The sequence below is a fragment of the Salmo salar genome, chromosome 04, assembly GCF_965601325.2.
Source record: "Salmo salar chromosome 04, fSalSal1, whole genome shotgun sequence".
NCBI lineage: Eukaryota > Metazoa > Chordata > Actinopteri > Salmoniformes > Salmonidae > Salmo > Salmo salar.
In genome coordinates, this window is record NC_138294.1 from 34,889,249 (window position 1) to 34,909,401 (window position 20,153).

At 39.8% G+C, this 20,153-nt stretch overlaps 1 protein-coding gene and 1 non-coding gene across 2 annotated transcripts; both read right to left on the minus strand.

Annotated features, from left to right (window-relative positions):
* Positions 1-3,012: 3,012 nt before the first annotated feature.
* trnaa-ugc (transfer RNA alanine (anticodon UGC)) lies at positions 3,013-3,088 on the minus strand. The gene has a single exon. It is a non-coding gene; the product is annotated as a tRNA-Ala (tRNA).
* A 4,641-nt stretch (positions 3,089-7,729) lies between these two features.
* Positions 7,730-9,706, minus strand: helt (helt bHLH transcription factor). Its single transcript, XM_014195539.3, has 4 exons — positions 9,575-9,706; positions 8,870-8,974; positions 8,530-8,626; positions 7,730-8,285 (listed from the first exon to the last, which is right to left on the minus strand). Exons 1-4 carry the CDS (start codon positions 9,599-9,601, stop codon positions 7,801-7,803), a joined length of 714 nt encoding a protein of 237 aa, XP_014051014.1. The 5' UTR covers positions 9,602-9,706; the 3' UTR covers positions 7,730-7,800.
* Between the last annotated feature and the right edge of the window lie 10,447 nt (positions 9,707-20,153).

The window sequence follows — 20,153 nt, forward strand, 5'->3', positions numbered from 1 at the left end:
TTCTTCCGCTTTTGGTCAGTAGCTGGCGAGGCGATGATCGTTGTCCATTTATCCATCCTCTAGTCCACACAAGGACACCTGCAGACCCCTCACTCTCTTTGCTTTAACTCGCACCCATGGGACACTCTGGCTAATTAGTGTGTGTGTGTGTGTGTGTGTGTGTGTGTGTGTGTGTGTGTGTGTGTGTGTGTGTGTGTGTGTGTGTGTGTGTGTGTGTGTGTGTGTGTGTGTGTGTGTGTGTGTGTGTGTGTGTGTGTGTGTGTGTGTCTGTGTCTGTGTCTGTGTGTGTGTGTGTGTGTGTGTGTAAAAGTGTACTTGTTGGTGGAAGCAGGAGAGGAGAATGGTAGCAGGGCTCCCTGACCTGGGCAGAAGAGGGGAGAGGGCCTGGGGGAGAGGGGCCTGGGGTGCCCAGCAAGCAGCTTTAGTCCTTCCCTTCTACAGAGAACACTTTGATTTCATGGGGGTGATTATTTTTCTTCCGAATCACTCAAGGATGAAGCCCAAGGAACCAGAGATTGTCCCCTCATTCAGGCCCACCACAATGGGGCAACCCTAGCAAAAACCACTATGAGTTTCTCACTTTCTTTTTTACCTCTCTTTTCTCACCGCTCTTTTGGAAAGCAATGCCATACAACTTACTTAAAGAAAGAGTGAAGGGACAGGGGTTGGGGAGGAGATTAGTTGAGTTATTGAGAGACAAGGGAAGAACATTTAAGGCACAAGCTGGACAAAATCAGCTCCCTACTGGTCCGAAGACATTTTATTTTCTATGTGAGGGAAAGTCAGAGGCCCTGCCACAATTGAGTTCTCAGAGTCTAGCTAAAAGTTTTTCCAAATTGAAATGGGTCCAAATATTTTTAAAGGAGGGGAAAAAGGCTGAAATTGTCTAAATTTAAATGGAAGGGTCGAAGATTTTTTTAAGAATGGCAATAGGGCTGAAATTTGACTAAATTTTCATGGAAGGGTTTAAATATATATCTTTTTTAATGATGGCATAAGACATGGACCATGGTCAAGACAAGAGCACTTTTTTAGTTGGCTTGCAAATCCCAAGGTGGATTTTATCTCTCTGCTGGTTGGACTAGAGCACTGTCGTCCTCCAATGTTGGATCAACAATGCACACCATGGCTCACTGACAATTGATAAAATTGTATGCAAATGAAGGGTAACTTTTAAACCAAGGTGGCCCTCATCTTGTTCTCAGAACTGCAAACCTTAATCCGACCCACAATGATGAATAGTCTACCCTATTTTGCCTAAATATATGGAAATTATGCAACTTGCCTATGCCGAAAGTGTGTGAGAACTCTCATATTTCATCTGTAATCCTTGAAAATCCCATCATGAAGAATCCCCAAATCATAATCTTAAAATACATTTGCGTTACTGGTGTTGTGGAACATTTTCACTTCATTGTCAGAATACATCAAGTGACCTCTTTATTTCTTACTGGTATGAAGAACTGATCTTTTCCCTACTAACAATATTTCACCCATTATAACCATGAATAACAGTGTTATAACAGTGTAGATACAGACATGGATTGATATTTGTGACAAAAGACTGTTGTTGGTAATTGAAAGCTCATTGATAAACTTTAGCTTGGCTGAGAGAGCGAGGGGTGAATGGGACCTAACATGCAAGCTTGTTTAAGTTAGGGGCTTAAAGCATGGAGTTGCCCCCCTTCCCAGAAACCCCTGTTTCTCATGATGTTAACAGACAGAGATGGACCCTTCCCTAGAAGAACCTCCTCTTTGAGAGAGAATGTCGACGAATCGTGTTTGTCATTTGAATTATATTTAAATATAGGTGGAAGTGCCCCTAGAAACCATTGCTTCTCTCTATGTTGAAACAAGGAGATTAATCCTTTCCTTTAGCCCTCAACCCTCTCTGTGTGTGAGAGAGTGTCGCGAAATCGTATTTGTTATTTGCAATCTATTTAAATATAGGTGGAGATAACTAGGGAGAGTGCAACCTTGCATGATGGTAAAGGGCCAAGGGCCTCACCATATCATACGATGCCATGCAAATTGGCCACTTGGTGGAGCTATAACAATTTATTTAAAATGCAAACTTTGAAAGGTCATGCACCTCACCCCATCCGTGTGACATAGTCCTGAAATTTGGTACTCATTTCCCTCTCCTCACAGGCAACAAATTTGCCTCAAGGACCCATAAAGTCCACCATGATGGATTTCTAGATTAAACTTTGTATATAGTATCTATGGACCAAGCTCTCTCAAGGCAATATTATATAGCACACATGCTAAGGGATATGAGTGTAGGTAATTTGTCAATTAAAGTATGGTTCAGTTTGGCCACATGGTGACATTATTGGACAGGGAAAATCATTCATGCAGATTCATTGGCTTATTGCTGCCATATTGTTTGAGCAAGAGTGTTGGAAAATGTTGCATTTGAAGATGTGCATCCATAGATAGCAGCAGTGCCTTCAGAAAGTATTCACACCCCTTGACTTTTTCCACATTTTGTTGTGTTACAGCCTGAATTTCAAATAGATTTTATTTATGCCACTGATCTACACACAATACCACATAATATCAAAGTGGAATTATGCTTTTAGTCAAATTAAAAACTGAAATGTCTTGAGTCAACAATTATTCACTACAAGAGTCAATACAAGAGTCCTTCCTAACTCAGTTGACGGAGAGGAAGGAAACCACCTAGGGATTTCACCATGAGGTGATTTGGTGATTGTGAATGGTGATTTTAAACCAGTTAATGCCTGTGATAGGAGAAAACTGAGGATGGATCAAGAACATTGTAGTTACTCCACAATACTAACCTAAATTACAGAGCAAAAAGACGGAAGTCTGCACATAATACAAATATTCCAAAACATAATAAGTCACTAAATTCTGCAAAAAAATGTGGCAACGTAATTAACTTCTTGTCCTGAATACATTTACATTTTAGGCATTTAGCAGACGCTCTTATCCAGAGCGACTTACAGTAGTGAATACATGCGTTTCATAATTTTTTCCACATACTGGTCCCCCGTGGGAATCGAACCCACAACCCTGGCGTTGCAAACACCATGCTCTACCAACTGAGCCACACGGGACCAGTATGCGGAAATACGGGAATACAAAGCATTATGTTTGGGGCAAATCCAACACAACACATCACTGAGTACCACTCTTCATATTTATAAGCATAGTTGATGCTGTATCATGTTATGGGTATGCTCGTCTTCGGCAAGGACTAAGGATAAAAAGAAAAGGATAGAGCTAAGGAAACAACCAACTTGACAGAGCGTGAAGACTTAAAAAAATAAAATAATGGGCAAATATTGTACTATCCAGGTTTGCAAAAGTCTTAGAGACTTACTGTCACATTCCTCTTCGTCAGAAGATATGTTGAAATCGCTGTCGGAAAAAGTGGACCAATACGCAGCGGATTGCGTGCTCATCATCATTTATTTTCAATGTGAACACAAGGGAAAAAAAAAAAAAAAACTCACGCCAGGAACAGTGTCGCAGGCTAAACAAAAGCAGTGCTAACATACAACTACCCACAAGTGACAAACAAAACACAGACCTACTTATAGGACTCCCAATCAGAGGCAACTAGAAACACCTGCCTCCAATTGAGAGTCCAGCAACCAAACCTGCACATAGAAAACTTAATCTAGAACCTACTCATACTAAAACATACACCACAAAACCCCGGAACACATAAATAACACACCCTCTAAGCTATACACAAAAAAAAACACCATACAAAACAAACATACCTCTGCCACGCCCTGACCAAATAATACAAATAATCTTCTATACTGGTCAGGACATGACACTTACCCAGAAAGACTCACAGCTGTAATCACTGCAAAAGTGATTCTAACATGCAATGATTTAGGGGGTTGAATACTTATCTAATCAAAATATATTAGTATTTTATTTTCCATTCATTAAAAAAAAAGTCCGATTTTTTCTTCCACTTTACATTACAAAGTATTTTGTGTAGATCGTTGACAAATCCATTTTAATCCCACTTTGTAACACAACAAAATGTGGAAAAAATAAAGGGGTGTGAATACTTTCGGAAGGCACTGTACATACCAAATGTGGTGCTGACTGATGTAGTGGTTCTGGAGAAGAAGACTTTTAAAGTAGTCAACATCATTAAAAATAGTCCAAAATTTGGAGTTCTGCTATTTGGCAAGCATGATAAGGAGCACAGGTTTAGCTCATTTTAGGGTGGTGTGTCTAATTTGTCCTGATGGTGGCACATTGGGCCCACAGCTTGAACCCCGGCATTGCTGCTTGCAGATATATTTTGTTATATGCATTTTATTTAAATATAGGTGGAGAAAACTAGGGATGGATGGGTGGTGCACTGTGAATGTGCATCATTATTAATGGATCACCCAGGAAAGAAGCTTACTGTCAATCATGGTGTTGGAGTTCAACAGACCTTTGCATAAAATGACACTTATTCCAATCGCCTATTCTGATCGATAATATGATCAGCCTGTTAATTTGTGTTTAACCAAGTAGAAGTGCACAATAAATTATTGACCCCATTTAAAAAAATGTGTAGCCCAAATCTGGCAGAAATATATGATGGAGCTTGTGTATGACCTAATATGTTGACATCAATATTTTCATAATCATATTTCATAATGTGCTATATTTTTACTCAATGATTTTAATATATATATATATATATATATATATATATATATATATATATATATATATATATATATATATATATATATATACATATATATATATATATATACACTGCTCAAAAAAATTAAGGGAACACTTAAAAAACACAATGTAACTCCAAGTCAATCACACTTCTGTGAAATCAAACTGTCCACTTAGGAAGCAACACTGATTGACAATACATTTCACATGCTGTTGTGCAAATGGAATAGACAACAGGTGGAAATTATAGGCAATTAGCAAGACACCCCCAATAAAGGAGTGGTTCTGCAGGTGGGGACCACAGATCACTTCTCAGTTCCTATGCTTCCTGGCTGATGTTTTGGTCACTTTTGAATGCTGGCGGTGCTTTCACTCTAGTGGTAGCATGAGACGGAGTCTACAACCCACACAAGCGGCTCAGGTAGTGCAGCTCATCCAGGATGGCACATCAATGCGAGCTGTGGTAAGAAGGTTTACTGTGTCTGTCAGCGTAGTGTCCAGAGCATGGAGGCGCTACCAGGAGACAGGCCAGTACATCAGGAGACGTGGAGGAGGCCGTAGGAGGGCAATAACCCAGCAGCAGGACAGCTACCTCCGCCTTTGTGCAAGGAGGAGCAGGAGAAGCACTGCCAGAGCCCTGCAAAATAACCTCTAGCAGGCCACAAATGTGCATGTGTCTGCTCAAACGGTCAGAAACAGACACCATGAGGGTGGTATGAGGGCCCGACGTCCACAGGTGGGGGTTGTGCTTACATCCCAACACCGTGCAGGACGTTTGGCATTTGCCAGAGAACACCAAGATTGGTAAATTCGCAACTGGCACCCTGTGCTCTTCACAGATGAAAGCAGGTTCACACTGAGCACATGACAGACGTGACAGAGTCTGGAGACACCGTGGAGAACATTCTGCTGCCTGCAACGTCCTCCAGCATGACCGGTTTGGCGGTGGGTCAGTCATGGTGTGTTGTGGCATTTCTTTGGGGGGCCGCACAGCCCTCCATGTGCTCGCCAGAGGTAGCCTGACTGCCATTAGGTACCGAGATGAGATCCTCAGACCCCTTGTGAGACCATATGCTGGTGCGGTTGGCCCTGGGTGCCCTCCTAATGCAAGACAATTCTAGACCTCATGTGGCTGGAGTGTGTCAGCAGTTCCTGCAAGAGGAAGGCATTGATGCTATGGACTGGCCCGCCCGTTCCCCAGACCTGAATCCAATTGAGCACATCTGGGACATCATGTCTCGCTCCATCCACCAACGCCACATTGCACCACAGACTGTCTAGGAGTTGGCGGATGCTTTAGTCCAGGTCTGGGAGGAGATCCCTCAGGAGACCATCCGCCACCTCATCGGGAGCATGCCCAGGCGTTGTAGGGAGGTCATACAGGCACGTGGAGGCCACACACACTACTGAGCCTCATTTTGACTTGTTTTAAGGACATTACATCAAAGTTGGATCAGCCTGTAGTGTGGTTTTCCACTTTAATTTTGAGTGTGACTCCAAATCCAGACCTCCATGGGTTGATAAATTGGATTTCCATTGATTATTTTTGTGTGATTTTGTTGTCAGCACATTCAACTATGTAAAGAAAAAAGTATTTAATAAGATTATTTCTTTCATTCAGATCTAGGATGTGTTGTTTAAGTGTTCCCTTTATTTTTTTGAGCAGTATATATACATTATCCCATCACTTAACAAGACAACACCTCTCACTATAGCCATTGGTTGCACTGATGCACTGCCTTTAAATAACTTAGTAAAAGCATTGATACAGATGTAGGATCTTAATGTGAGCCAGTATACTACAGCTGGAAAATAATACTGCAGCAACAGGAAATGTGAATTATTATGTGGATTATAACTAATGGAAATGTTGGTAGGGGGTGATACATTTTTGTAAGGAAAAATCAAGCCTGCAATTTAAAAGTGAAAATTACAAACTTCAGAAGTGTTTTTAAATCTCAAATACACTACACATTTTTGTAATCCTGCAACATGGTGGTCAGTTTTAGGTCTTACATCTGTACTTCACCCAGAAGGGTGCCAAAACGTTAGGTCAGCAATGAGTTATAATGAATAATATGTATTTGGGAGTGTGTGACTTTCTTTCTTTTTTCAGTTTTCAATAGCTATTAAAAATCTTCAATTCATAGAAAAGCAACCTCCAGCATGTTTATTATGCTTTAATAAGTAAGAGGAGTAACTGATGAAGAAGAGGAAAGAAACTGTCTGATGAGGAAGAGGAGAGTAGCCTAACTGTCAAACACAACATATAATTCATATTTCAGTTAACAAGAGTTCATCCTTCACAGAAGAAGAGAAGTCCCAGTATAGTGAGTTAGTTCAGTGTTTATTTAATAATAAGTGTCCTAAGGTCCTATCGACACATGATACTACTAGCCTATAGAGGGTAAAGATAAGTGGACCACGGCTGCTTGTCAACTAGCATCTTACTGGCAATTAAATAGGCCACAATCCGTGTCCACTAACATTGCTATACGCTTCAAAAATGCTAGGATATTCTGGAACTTGCTAAGTAACCAATTAAAGGACGTTATATACATTTCTTAATTCCATTATTTTACTTTTAGATTTCTATGTATTGTTGTGAATTATTATATGCTACTGCACTGTTGCAGCTTGTAACACAAGCATTTCGCTACACCCGCAATAACATCTGCTAAATGTGTGTATGTGACCAATAAAATTTGATTTCATTTGATTAAAAACGGTTTGAATAAAAGGACCACACCCTTGGTTAGTTGAAAATAAGCTGTGAATAAAGTTAACTAGCCTATCCCTTTAAGAAATAAAAAAAAATATATATTGTAGAAATGGGCTGAGCTCTTCTGTAATAAATGATTTAGAAGAATGAACAATTAGGCCTATTCATAATCAATAGACCAACGCTATTATACCATCAGGTTTTTAGGGAGGTTTTCACCAACTGATGACCAATGTGCGTTATAACACCACAAGAAAACAAAAAAACTGTGTGAAATAAACATTTACTTTTCTTTAAAAAAAGATGGATTGTACAGTACACAATATCCACAATCTTTAAGTATTTATTATGAACACATATATAAATAAAGACAACACAAAATAGTAACCGGATTCTATTTACAACGTATGTTGCGTACTGTGCAAACTGAACGCATTCGCGTGCGGGTGGCCGTTAAAAAAGTTGAAGTAGTGATGGTCAAGTCCTTGCACTGGTGACAGGTAGCCACCATGGTGCTGTTGCGTCGGCGCGGAAAGCGGCACCGTTGGGTACGAGATGGTCGGGCTGCGCGCTGTGCTGTGCCAAGAGAAGTGTCCGGGTGGGCTCTGCTGAAACACGGAGTCGTTGGAACTGTGGCTCTGGAGTGACTCCGGGGAGGAGTGCAACTGGCACAGATAATCTGCCTGGTCTGGCAACGTGCCCAGGGAGCCGAACACCGGCTCGGTGGCGACCCGGGACTTGGACTGAAGAAAGGCCAGGATCCTTGCGTACTTGATGTCTTTGGTCTCAACCCTCTCCTCCGTGGTCAGGTAGTGCACCAGGTTCTTCATGCACTCGTGGTAGCCGTAGTGGAAGTAGTTGGCGAACTCCCCCAGTAGTTCACCTAAAAGGAATCCGAAGAAGGGACGATTAGACAACACACAGAAACTCCAATATTCTTTAGGCTATTACATTCAAATGTGAGGATATATTTACGATATAGACTACAGTGATGATGATTGACATTACGACGATAAATATGTCAACGAGACAGCCGGAATGAAGTCAAGGAAAATGGAACGGGATACGGATGCGCTCTGGGTGAGAGCCCCGGGTCCGTGCGCTTTGGAGCGGACAGGAAAACTCACCCTTTTCTCTGCCCCGGGGGAAGTCTGCAGAGTGGAGCGCTCGTAGATACTGAACTGTCATCTCCAGAATCTCGGCCTTCTCCAGCTTTCCAGAGTTCTATCGTCAGAAAAAAAAGATATTAGAAAAATAATATTACGTCGTTTAAATACACAAAATCAAACAGATGGCAGACATGATGTAGGCTACGCTATTTGTCACGCATAGCAAGGATTTAATGCAATGAGTAGGCTGTATAAGACATATATTTAGCCAATATTAAACGTTGAATAAGACAATTTAGGCGATTGTTTATGAATTGTGAATAATATTATTTAATTGTACAATTGTACTGTATGCTACCTGTTTCGCGCGCGCCATTGGCACGGTTTTCCCCAGTTCGTTTAGGCAGCGGTTGATGCGATCCCGTCTTCTTTTTTCTATCACTTTATGGGAGATGGGAGTTCTCTGTTGAAAAATAACAACGCAAATGATTAGACAAACAAACATAATCAACAGTAGGCCATGTCTAAAGTGTATAGATCTGGAAGCCTATAACAAAAAGCTGATTGAAACTAGAATGAAGACGAAACTACTTGGAAACCAAACGGCAAAGAGACGCATAGCCTTGCCTAGCCACCTTGGTGCGCTTTGGTGCACTAGAGCGCAACAGCGCTAGCGAGCATCACATGGACCAAGGCAGGTGCCAAAGCTCAAACACAACCATGGAGTATGGCACACATGTGCTTCGAACCGTCAGTTATACTATTGCAGTGACAACTTCAGCCACTTTTCTTCTTTAAATTAATGATTTACATTTTTTGTCGTTTTTGCTAACTCAAATGTGTACTATATTGGTTACGTTTTCGCTAAAGTGCGCAAAAGCATACTAGGCTATCCGATCAATTTCCATGGACCCAAATGTAGCCTTTGACTACACATAGACATAATGATGGTACATTATGAGTACCAAAGTAAATTATTGTAATAAATATAAAAATAACGACTAGAAAATGCCACGGTTTCCGAGTAGGTTTCCATCCCAGAGCGCAGAAGGGGAGCGCCTACCTTGCGATCCTTCATCTTGGATGCCATCCTTTAGCAAAGTGCCGATAAAGTTCTAATTCAAAATAGTAATGCCGTGAGGCAGTTTGGATGTGTGTTCCTTAGCTTGTAGACTAGGTAGACTGAGAGGTGAGCTGAGAAGCTGCCCCTTATAAAGCGATCATCCGAGGGACTCCAGCATTCATGGTCTAAATTATTCCGTAGGATTAAAGAGCAAGCTTCTAGTAAATGTGTGCATTTAGGATCAGTTTAAGAACAAGTAAAAAAGTCTAAAGCCATCGGCTAGCAGGGGGGCAGACTTGCTTTGTTCATCCACGTGGCTGTTCAAAAGACATGCACGTGATTACTTTTAGAATATTATTTGCATAGTAACAACCCAGGCGGGAAATGTGAATTGAGCGTTGGGTTCGCCTGATCCGACCAGGCGCAGTGCGCGCACTGAAAACAAAGCCGCCGAAAAAAGACCCCTCTTTCTTCCAACTCGCGTTTCTCACACGATCGCCTGTTTACAAATCCCAGCAAGCGAACTTAACTTCCATCCAAGCCCTGTCTGAGTTTTAAGGCCTGTCCAGTGCCATTAGAGTAATTAAGTAAGCCTTTAATAGGCTGTTCCGCCAAGTTCAAGGGAGATCTTTTGGAGACGGAGTCCCCCGTTTGTTCTCCTCGTTTCTCACACGACTTGGTGACACGTCCATCTTTTATGAGAGATGGCAAGCTTTTTGTTTACATTCTTTATTTCGTGAGAGTCCTAGGCAGGTGTGTGATGGGCCTGGCACACGAGCGTCGCCTGCGTACCGGCCGGCGTCTCCAGCAGTCTTTGGCACACGAGGGTTACCCACCACCGAGGACTCTTTGGAGAGGCTCAATTTGTATCCTATTATCCTATAAGAAAATGTCTATTGAGTCGAGTGAATAGTTTCATTGGCCTAAATTTTAATAATGCTGTGAAAGAAAAGGGAGAAATAAAGAAGAATGCAGCTGGTGTGAACGTGCATTATCCCCGTCACCTGCGTCAGGGGTAGCCTGGAGACCCCTATTCATTTGCCTAATTTCGGTCAACTTAACAAACTTTGGGAGAAATTATTCTGGTATTGTTGTGAAGGGTGAAGCTTTCTGATCGAATTAAGAGCATGTTTTGATCCGGTAAACGTCATTAGAAAGAAAGAAACAATCGCGTTTAAAGGGGCCTGGGTAATGCGCCAAGTGGAGACGCCAAAGCGCAAACTTCACAAAGGAGCCTAGTAAATACCACAGGGGACTTTTGTACCCTCACATTGCTCAAGTTTTCCCCAACAAAGGGCATTATTTTATACTTGAATACATTTCGTACAACAATTGTCTATTTTCTTCAAACATATTTTCACAGCAAGTTTAACAACAGGTTTATTGTGTACGCTCCGTCTCACAGATTCAGCCTTGGGTCTTCATGCGCCAAAACCGTTTGCTCGTCTGCTTTTTTTCATCAAGACGTTTTAATCTTGAAAGTTTCGCCGTGTTTCATATAATTGATCCTGTGTGCAACTTTGGAGAGAAAAAAAGAAATAAAAGAAATAGAGATTAAATAAAATATAAAGGATCCCAGGACTTCTAAAGTGTTGGAGACTTTTATAGCACCACTAGAGAAAGGCGCCGTTGAACAGGACTGGGGCATTAAATCCCATTACTGATATTGTGAATTTTTTAACACGTCTTTATACATGTGGTCTTTGAAATAAGAACAACAACGTTTTTATGACTTTTTATTAAGTTTTATAGTATGACTATTTTCTGTCGAAAGTCTAAAACGAGACTTTAGGAACTATAAACGTTGGTTAAAGACAACGCGTCATAGAGTTTTCTTACCGATCATTGACACGTTTTATAACTATATTTTATTTTTTCAAACGTTAAATTACACGTTTTCTAATCACTGTGGTACAAATCGAGTTATGAGTTTGCTAATTGATTTGTTATTGTCATTTGTACGATTTACATAGATGTAAAACAGGCATGGTGCACTGGTGGATGTTTGGGCACTAGGACTACTGCGTCTCCATGCTGTATACTCCATATATCATAATGCTCCATACTATACACATGTTAAATGTTCAGATCACGTGGGTTGTTTAAAATAATGATATATATGTTTTCATATGGCGTTATTTGTTCAGTATTCTAACCACAATAAAACAACTATCATATTCAGTCATCTGATGTATGAAGCCTAATTATTTATTAATACCATAAAATACAATAATTTAAGGGGAGCTCAGATTATATATTAGGTTCTGCATTAAACAAAATTAATAAGTGCATAAGAGCAGATCAAGTCCACGACAAACTCTATGTATGTATTTTGCAATAAATAAAAGAAGATGTAAGCACCAAATGCCTTATATAGGTCATGTAAAATCTACCTGGTCTCAGAGCATTTCATTTTATTCTGTATGTAAATCAGAGACACACCATTTAGTATGATATGTTACGTTTTGTATGGGATGTATTCATTTTTGGATGTCCATTACCCAGTTCATATGATATGTTATGAATTACAATTCATATTATATTTTACAAATTTGCAAAATATATATGTTAAGAATTTGCAAAACATACAATATGTTTCAATTTTGGCTAGGTGGCTAACAATTATGTTAGTTAGGCTAGGGGTTAGGGTTAGGGTTAAGGTTAGGGTTAGTTTAGGAGTTTGGTTAAAGGGTTATGGTTAGCTAAAAGAGTTAAGGTTGGGGTTAGGGGAAGGGTTAGCTAACATGCTAAGTAGTTTGAAAGTAGCTAAAAAGTAGTAAGTAGTCAAAAAGTTGCTAACATGCTAAAGTTGTCTGTGATGAGATTCGAACTCGCAAACTTTGGGTTGCTTGATGTTCACGTTACATGCTCACCCATCCACCCTGACCAACCATCCTACTTTCGTTTTTGTGTTTTAAGTAACCATCTGTCTTATGTAACCATTCAAAACGTAACATAGCATACTAATTTGAGTGTCCCAGATTTACATTTACTATGTTACGTCTAGTCTATGAGACCAGGCTGGTAAAATATGCCAATAGATTATTATCTGAGCAACATAATACCACCAACAGCAAACACATAGTATTTTCTTAAGAAAATGCACAGTTATACATTAGAAGTTGAGTCATATTAATTTTCAATCGAGGGAAGCGAAGTGGGCGGGGGACCATTGGGCGTTGCAAGCATGGACGAGAGGGAGTGAAGATGGCGGAACCAAAGTTGGAACTTTATGCAAATAATCAGAGACATAGTTATGCTATTGACCAATCAAAGCTCACTATAGCTTCCAGCCCCTACTAGCCTAAGTGGAGTTGCCATTTTAAACCTAGCTTCCTTTTCCTCTGAAAACCACATGTAGAAACTCTGCTCAGGCGTTTCTCTTACGCCTGCTATGTTAGGTTAAACCCCTACTGGATTAACTGTTGATACCTAACACTGCCTAGTATACTTGCTAGCACCCACATGAGGGCAAAGCTATCATGGTTATCCAAAAGTTAGCTGAAAGTTAACATGAGTAGGGTTGATCCAAGCGTAAACAGTTTAGGTGCAAAGTCGATGGCAGGTTAGAGTGGGTGAAAGGAAGAGAAGATCTAGGCTACCTAACAGCCTGAATCCATGTAAAACAAAATCATATTGGCAGCGGTTGCATTCCACTGGGCACAGATGTCAGTTCAACATCCAGTTTTGATTTAAATTTGGTTGTTGTTAACTAACGTGAATTCAGCAAAAAATGTCATCCTATCATTGGATTTAGGTTAAAAGTTGGGTGAAAGAAAATCCCATAAATCCCATAATAAGTTGCATAGACTCACTCCGTGTGCAATAAAGTGTTTAACATGATTTTTTAATGACTACCTCATCTTTGTACCCCACACATACAATTAACTTTAATAAGGTCCTTCAGTTGAGCAATGAATTCCAAACACAGATACAACCACAAGGACCAGGGGAAGTGTTCCAATGTGTCACAAAGAAGGGTACCTATTGGTAAATGGGTAAAAAAAAAAGAAGGAAAAAAAGATATTAAATATCCCTTTAACCATGGTAAAGTTATTAATTAGACTTTGGATGGTGTATCAATACACTGAGCCACTACAAAGATACAGGCGTCTTTCCTAACTCAGTTGCCGGAGAAGAAGGTAACCGCTCAGGGATTTCCTTCCTCTCCGGCAAACAGTTGCAGAGTTTAATGGCTCTGATAGAAGAAAACTGAGGATGGCTCAACAACATTGTAGTTTCTCCACAATACTAACCTAATTGAAAGAGTAAAAAGGAAGTCTGTACATAATACAAATATTCCAAAACATGCATCCTGTTTGCAACAAGGCACTAAAGTAATACTTCAAAAAATGTGGTAAAGCAATTCTTTTTTTCCTGAATACAGTGTTATGTTTTGGGCAAATCCAATGCAACACATTACTAATTACCACGCTCCATATTCTCAAGGATATTTTTCATAAATGTAATCGTTACGGACTGAAGAAACGGAATGGCTTTAAGCATAGGCAAACTCCTAGATGAAAACCTGGTTGAGTCTGCTTTCCAGCAGACACTGGGAGATGAATTCACCTTTCAGCAGGACAATAACCTAAAACACAAGGCCAAATACACACTGAAGTTGCTTACTAAGAACAGTGAATATTCCTAAGCAGCAGAGTTACCGTTTTGACTTAAATCTGATTGAAAATGTATGGCAAGACCTGAAAATGGTTGTATAGCAATAATCAACAACCAATTTGACAGAGCTTGAAGAACTTTGAAAAAAATAATGGGCAAATGTTGCACAATTCAGTTGTGAATAGTGCTTAGAGATTTACGCAGAAAGACTCACACCTGTAATAGCTGCCCAAGGTGATTCTAACATGAATTGACTCAGGGTGTTGAATACTTATCTAATGAAGCTATATTAGTGTTTTATTTTTCATAAATGTTTAAGGCACTGTATCATAATCGCCCTGCATAACGTTATTATTGAATATTCCAGCAAGTACCATCACGTAAAATGGGAATCAACCAATGTTTCTCTTTAAGTACAATTTAACATACTCATCAAACGAATGTACTAAATCATGCAATTTTTATTTTTATTTTCTTTCATTACAATAATATTCTACTTATATAGGTTAAAAACCTAATTATAAGAACTGAGTAGGCATATGAGGCACTCAATATGTTTTCAACCTATTTCTGAAATGATTAGTTGTAGGTATAAGAATGATTCTTACGAAAAAAGAAAAAAAATCCAGTCCTTATGGTAATGAAGTGTCAACCACTGGACGCTGCGTTGTCATGCGCTGCGCTGTGACCCGCAATGACCTATCGTGAGTCCCAGACACCAATCCTTTAGCTTCTCGCGCCACCCTGAGTCTGATCTGCCTCAGTTCACACGCTCACCATTGTGTGTGAAAATCAAATAAATAAGGAATACAAACAGAAATAATACATGGTGAAAATAATGATGGTTGAATGCAAATCATCAATGTTATCATATTACTGGTTTTTTTTCATTCACTTTGGCACATTTTTTAGATGTATGTGGTACTATATTAAAAAAACTAAGTACAAAACTCTAAACTGATAACAATTGTAATGCCCCTATCTTTTGATTGTGCATTCTTTGCGTTTTCACACAGTATTCCCCCTGAGTCATTCATGCTAAATCAAGGTTTTCTGTGAAATACCATGAGAACATTTTGTTTAGTCACCAATTCATCAGATAATGAATGATAGGCTCACCATTTAGTCATTTTAACTAGGCTACAATTTACCGTTTTTTTCAATGGCTTTGGTGCTATTTTCAGAAGTATGCCTATATGGGGAATTTTCAAAACTCCAAACTGGTAACCCTTGTAAAACAGCAAATCCTGTATTCAAAACATGTTATTGTGTATTTATATTGTTTGGAGACATCTTTCACCACACAACCTTTGATCCAAAATATAAGTTTACTGTGAAATACCATGAGAACATTGATTTAGTCACCAAAACACAACATAATGATATCTTCTCAATTGAGTCCTTTTAACAACCATTTAATCCAATAGAAAAAAATGCATGTTTAAAAATTGCCCTTTGAATATAATATGCTACACTACTGTAAATTACAGTACATTACACTGTTTTCACATTACACAATTGCACTACCCATAAACATTTCCTGAAAATCAAATTTCCATAATTTCTATGCCATGTGTGATCAAAGGTGTGATCACTGAAGACATCATTCACAATCAGTGATGCAACAAAGTATTGTTCAAATATAATGACAACATAGGTGTACTGTAATCAAGTGAAACAAATTAAAGCCTGACAAGCCTGTCTTGAGGTTTGATTTATTTTTAGGGCAGCCATATTCTACAGGCAGACCGCGGTCCAGATCCGAACCCAGAATGGGGTCAATGCAGACCCAGGGGCGGAAATCCCGGGGGGGACGGGGGGGACACGACCCCCCCATCCTGGGAAAAATATGATTTGTCCCCCCCAATATATCACTGAAACATAACTATGTAATTTAAATAATATTAATAATACGCAATGAAAGCAATTGTGCTGATTATAGACACTTAATAGCGCGTTTTTAAGTTTCAAAAGATTGCAACCCCCCCACTCTTTGCCTCACAATGGTTTGATCCACTGCCAGTTCCTTAGCTTGCTAGGTAACAGAGAGGTCGTATCTACTGTCTGAAAGGCACTCAATGCACGTAACTGGCGTGAGGTTAATCCAGTCAATCGCGCACACACACTAGCTGAATATGCAGAGCTAGCGCGCAAATATTAACTATTAAGCTAGCTAGTACCTATTCCATTTATGTGGCGTCGTCAAAGATGGAATCAGCATGCAGATGATGTAAGTTAGTGCTTCAAAGTCCCTGTGATAAGGTTAGCGATAAACTGAAATCCAAACTGAACAGAACTACACTCTCTTCTACCATTGTCTTAAATATATTTAATGGTCTCGTTGCAAAAGCTAAATTGTCGCAAGTGAACTTTTATTTATTTAATTTCACCTTTATTTAACCCGGGTAGCAAAGATTATAGCAAACACCACTGAAACGGAATTGGTGCTCACTAGCTTTGCAAATTCAGCTATTGTTGGAAGCCAGCCAATATGAAACAAACTATTAAAATTACAAAAGGTTGCAGCATATGTTGTGTAAATGGTGAACTCATACAGCTGTCAACTCTTGTCATTTTAATCCGTTTCACATTTGCTAGCTACCTTTTAGATCGAAGCCCAAATAGAATGATAAAAGATAAGATGATAGAAGCCCATCTCCTACTGTAAATAACCTACACACTGTGTGTGTGTGTGTAGCCAGCCAGCCAGGTAGAAAAATGGCAGAAAAATAAAAGACGGACATCAGAGTATTTTTCAGTACACCAAAACGCATAGTAAGAACCCTAGTAGCCTAATATCTCAAAGACTAGTTGATAAAATGTTCATAAGAAAGAAATGAAATTCTAATGGAAATGTTTCACAATGATGTCATTAGGCAGAGCAGGCAACAGATGGCACACAGACAGCAGAGTTGGGGACAGATATGCAGGGACAGACTGGCAGAGACAGGGAGTCTCAGGTAAGTTTGTTGAGTCTTTGTTTGGCAACATTATGAAAGGTTCAAAAAAAATTTGACTTGTAAAATAGGAACATAATTGGAAAATGCCATGGATACCCCCACTCTCAACTTAAACTGGTGACTGAACTAAGATTTGGTAAAGGCAATGGTATTGCTGTTGTGTAGTTTTGGGTACCGGTAGTTAGGAGTACGGCAAACACCTTATTTCTTTGGTTCCTCAATATACATTTACCATATTACAATGTAGGCTATGTGTTACAGCACTACTTTTGGTGTCGCCCTCAGGAATTGCTCTGGAGAAAATGTCATGTAATTGTCCCCTCCAAAGTTGATATCAGATTTTCGCCCCTGTGCAGACCGTGTGTTTCCCGACTTTAACAATTGTATTTATTTGTTAGGAACTCAGTCAGGCTTTCAATTTAATGCAGTTTGGGGTTGCATGGGTCGCAAGATGGGGCTTGGTAACTAAACTGATAAATTGCAATATCCATACCTTTGCCACCTAGGACATTTGTGGCAAAGGTATCTTCTCAAATAGTAGTTGAGTACCCCTTGGTATAGGGGATGCATTTGTTACATACTATACAGTAGACTACATCTCTGATTTTGTAAATATATATCAATATTTTACTTACTGTGAAGTAAAATCCTAATAGTTATCATCATAATCAAAATGTGCTTATAGTTTTGAAACATAAGGGCACATTGACAGATTTTTCACATTGTCGCCTCGGGTATTTAAACCAGCAACTTTTCAGTTACTGGCCCAATGCTCTAACCACGAGGCTACTGCTGCCTGTAACCCACCTTGTGCCGTGGCGGAGATCTTTGTGGGCTATACTCGGCCTTGTCTCAGCATGGTAAGTTGGTGGTTGAAGGTATCCCTCTAGTGGTGTGGGGGCTGTGCTTGGCAAAGTGGGTGGGGTTACATCCTGCCTGTTTGGCCCTGTCCGGGGGTATTGTCGGATGGGGCCACAGTGTCTCCCGACCCCTCCTGTTTCAGCCTCCAGTATTTATGCTGCAGTAGTTTATGTGTCGGGGGGCTAGGGGCAGTCTGTTATATCTGGAGTATTTCTCCTGTCTTATCCGGTGTCCTGTGTGAATTTAAGTATGTTCTCTCTAATTCTATCTCTCTTTCTGTTTTTCTTTCTTTCTTTCTTTCTTTCTTTCTTTCTTTCTTTCTTTCTTTCTTTCTTTCTTTCTTTCTTTCTTTCTTTCTTTCTTTCTTTCTTTCTTTCTTTCTTTCTTTCTTTCTTTCTTTCTTTCTTTCTTTCTTTCTTTCTTTCTTTCTCTCTTTCAGAGGATCTGAGCCCTAGGACCATGCCTTAGGACGACCTGGCCTGATGACTCCTTGCTGTCCCCAGTTCACCTGGCCGTGCTGCTGTTTCAACTGTTCTGCCTGCGGCTATGGAACCCTGACCTGTTCACCGTGCTACCTGTCCCAGACCTGCTGTTTTCAACTCTCTAGAAACAGCAGGAGTGGTAGAGATACTCTGAATGATCGGCTATGAAAAGCCAACTGACATTTACTCCTGAGGTGCTGACCTGTTGCACCCTCGACAACCACTGTGATTATTATTATTTGACCCTGCTGGTCATCTATGAACATTTGAACATCTTGGCCATGTTCTGTTATAATCTCCACCCGGCACAGCCAGAAGAGGACTGGCCACCCCTCATGGCCTGGTCCTCTCTAGGTTTCTTCCTAGGTTCCGGCCTTTCTAGGGAGTTTTTCCTAGCCACCGTGATTCTACACCTGCATTGCTTGCTGTTTGGGGTTTTAGGCTGGGTTTCTGTACAGCACTTTGTGACATCAGCTGATGTAAGAAGTGCTTTATAAATACATTTGATTGATTTGATTGATTGTAATGGCAGGTTGTGAGCAAGTTGAGAAATATGTGTCTTACAGTTTCATTATCCTTATACATACGTAGGACAAATCATCAGAAATTGGGTAAAAACGTAGGACAGTTATGTATTCCATTTCTGCCGCATGCAACATTGTACTAGATCACCTTTTCCACATGACTTGTAAACGGATGCTGTATCCCCTGCTTGAAAAGCATCATCTTACAGTGTAGCATTGACATTTAGATAATGAGTGGAATATATTATTAAATACAACCCAGGTATTTCAGAAGTGCATTGTACATACACAACACTATAATTCATAATGGTAGCAACAACACTCTAAAAAATGTGGTGTTCTACAAGGGTTCTTCTAAGATCATTAAAGTTTGCTGAGAAACCTTAGAGTTCTTGGCACTGAAAATTACCCCCAAAAGGTTCTTCAAGAACCCCATAGGAGGTGGGGTTCATTGAGGAACCTCCTTAGTTGGTGGGGGATCTTGCAGGAACCCAACTGCCCAATTGAAACATTTGGATATGAATATGAAATGAGAGCAGGCCCAGACACTTAACTGAAAAATGTAAAGATCTCCTCAATTTAAGGTAAGGTTTGTCCCTTATATGATCTAAATTGATATTGTTTTATGATGATACCATCTATCTTTTCATATTTGTGCAAATCTTTGTAAAACAAAAAATTGACAAATTTCAATGGATATCAATCAATATAGGTAAGAATATGTATGCTGTAAGAATATGTTGAAGGCTAGAGGTGACTGAACTGCTCACTTTTGTGTCTGTGTCTGCAGGTATACAGAGGAGGCATACAAAGGTATGTCAATTGGTATTGGTATGTACCATTCTTCTCCCTTACCTCTTCAATGAAAATCCCATAGGCCTCTACATTACGGACAACGTATGTGCATGAAAACCATTATCAAAACAGTTATTTTCATTCACATTCGCTACAAAAACCAAGGTATCGTCGTGTGCATGTTTTGTTAATTAAACATCTGTACTATTTTTTGGATTCACAGACTTCACCCTCCCTACACCTCTGATGAATATAACAGGAAACTTGTTCGATCACCATACAATGTGTCACGTCCTGACCATAGAAAGCTGTTATTTTCTATGGTAGAGTAGGTCAG

Excerpts from the sequence above, each read along its gene's own strand:
- helt (XM_014195539.3), bottom strand. The coding sequence starts at position 9,601 with ATGGCATCCAAGATGAAGGATCGCAAG. Across the intron at positions 8,975-9,574 it reads CCAAGATGAAGGATCGCAAG|AGAACTCCCATCTCCCATAA; the intron begins GTAGGCGCTCCC and ends ATTTTTCAACAG. Across the intron at positions 8,286-8,529 it reads CCCCCGGGGCAGAGAAAAGG|GTGAACTACTGGGGGAGTTC; the intron begins GTGAGTTTTCCT and ends GATTCCTTTTAG.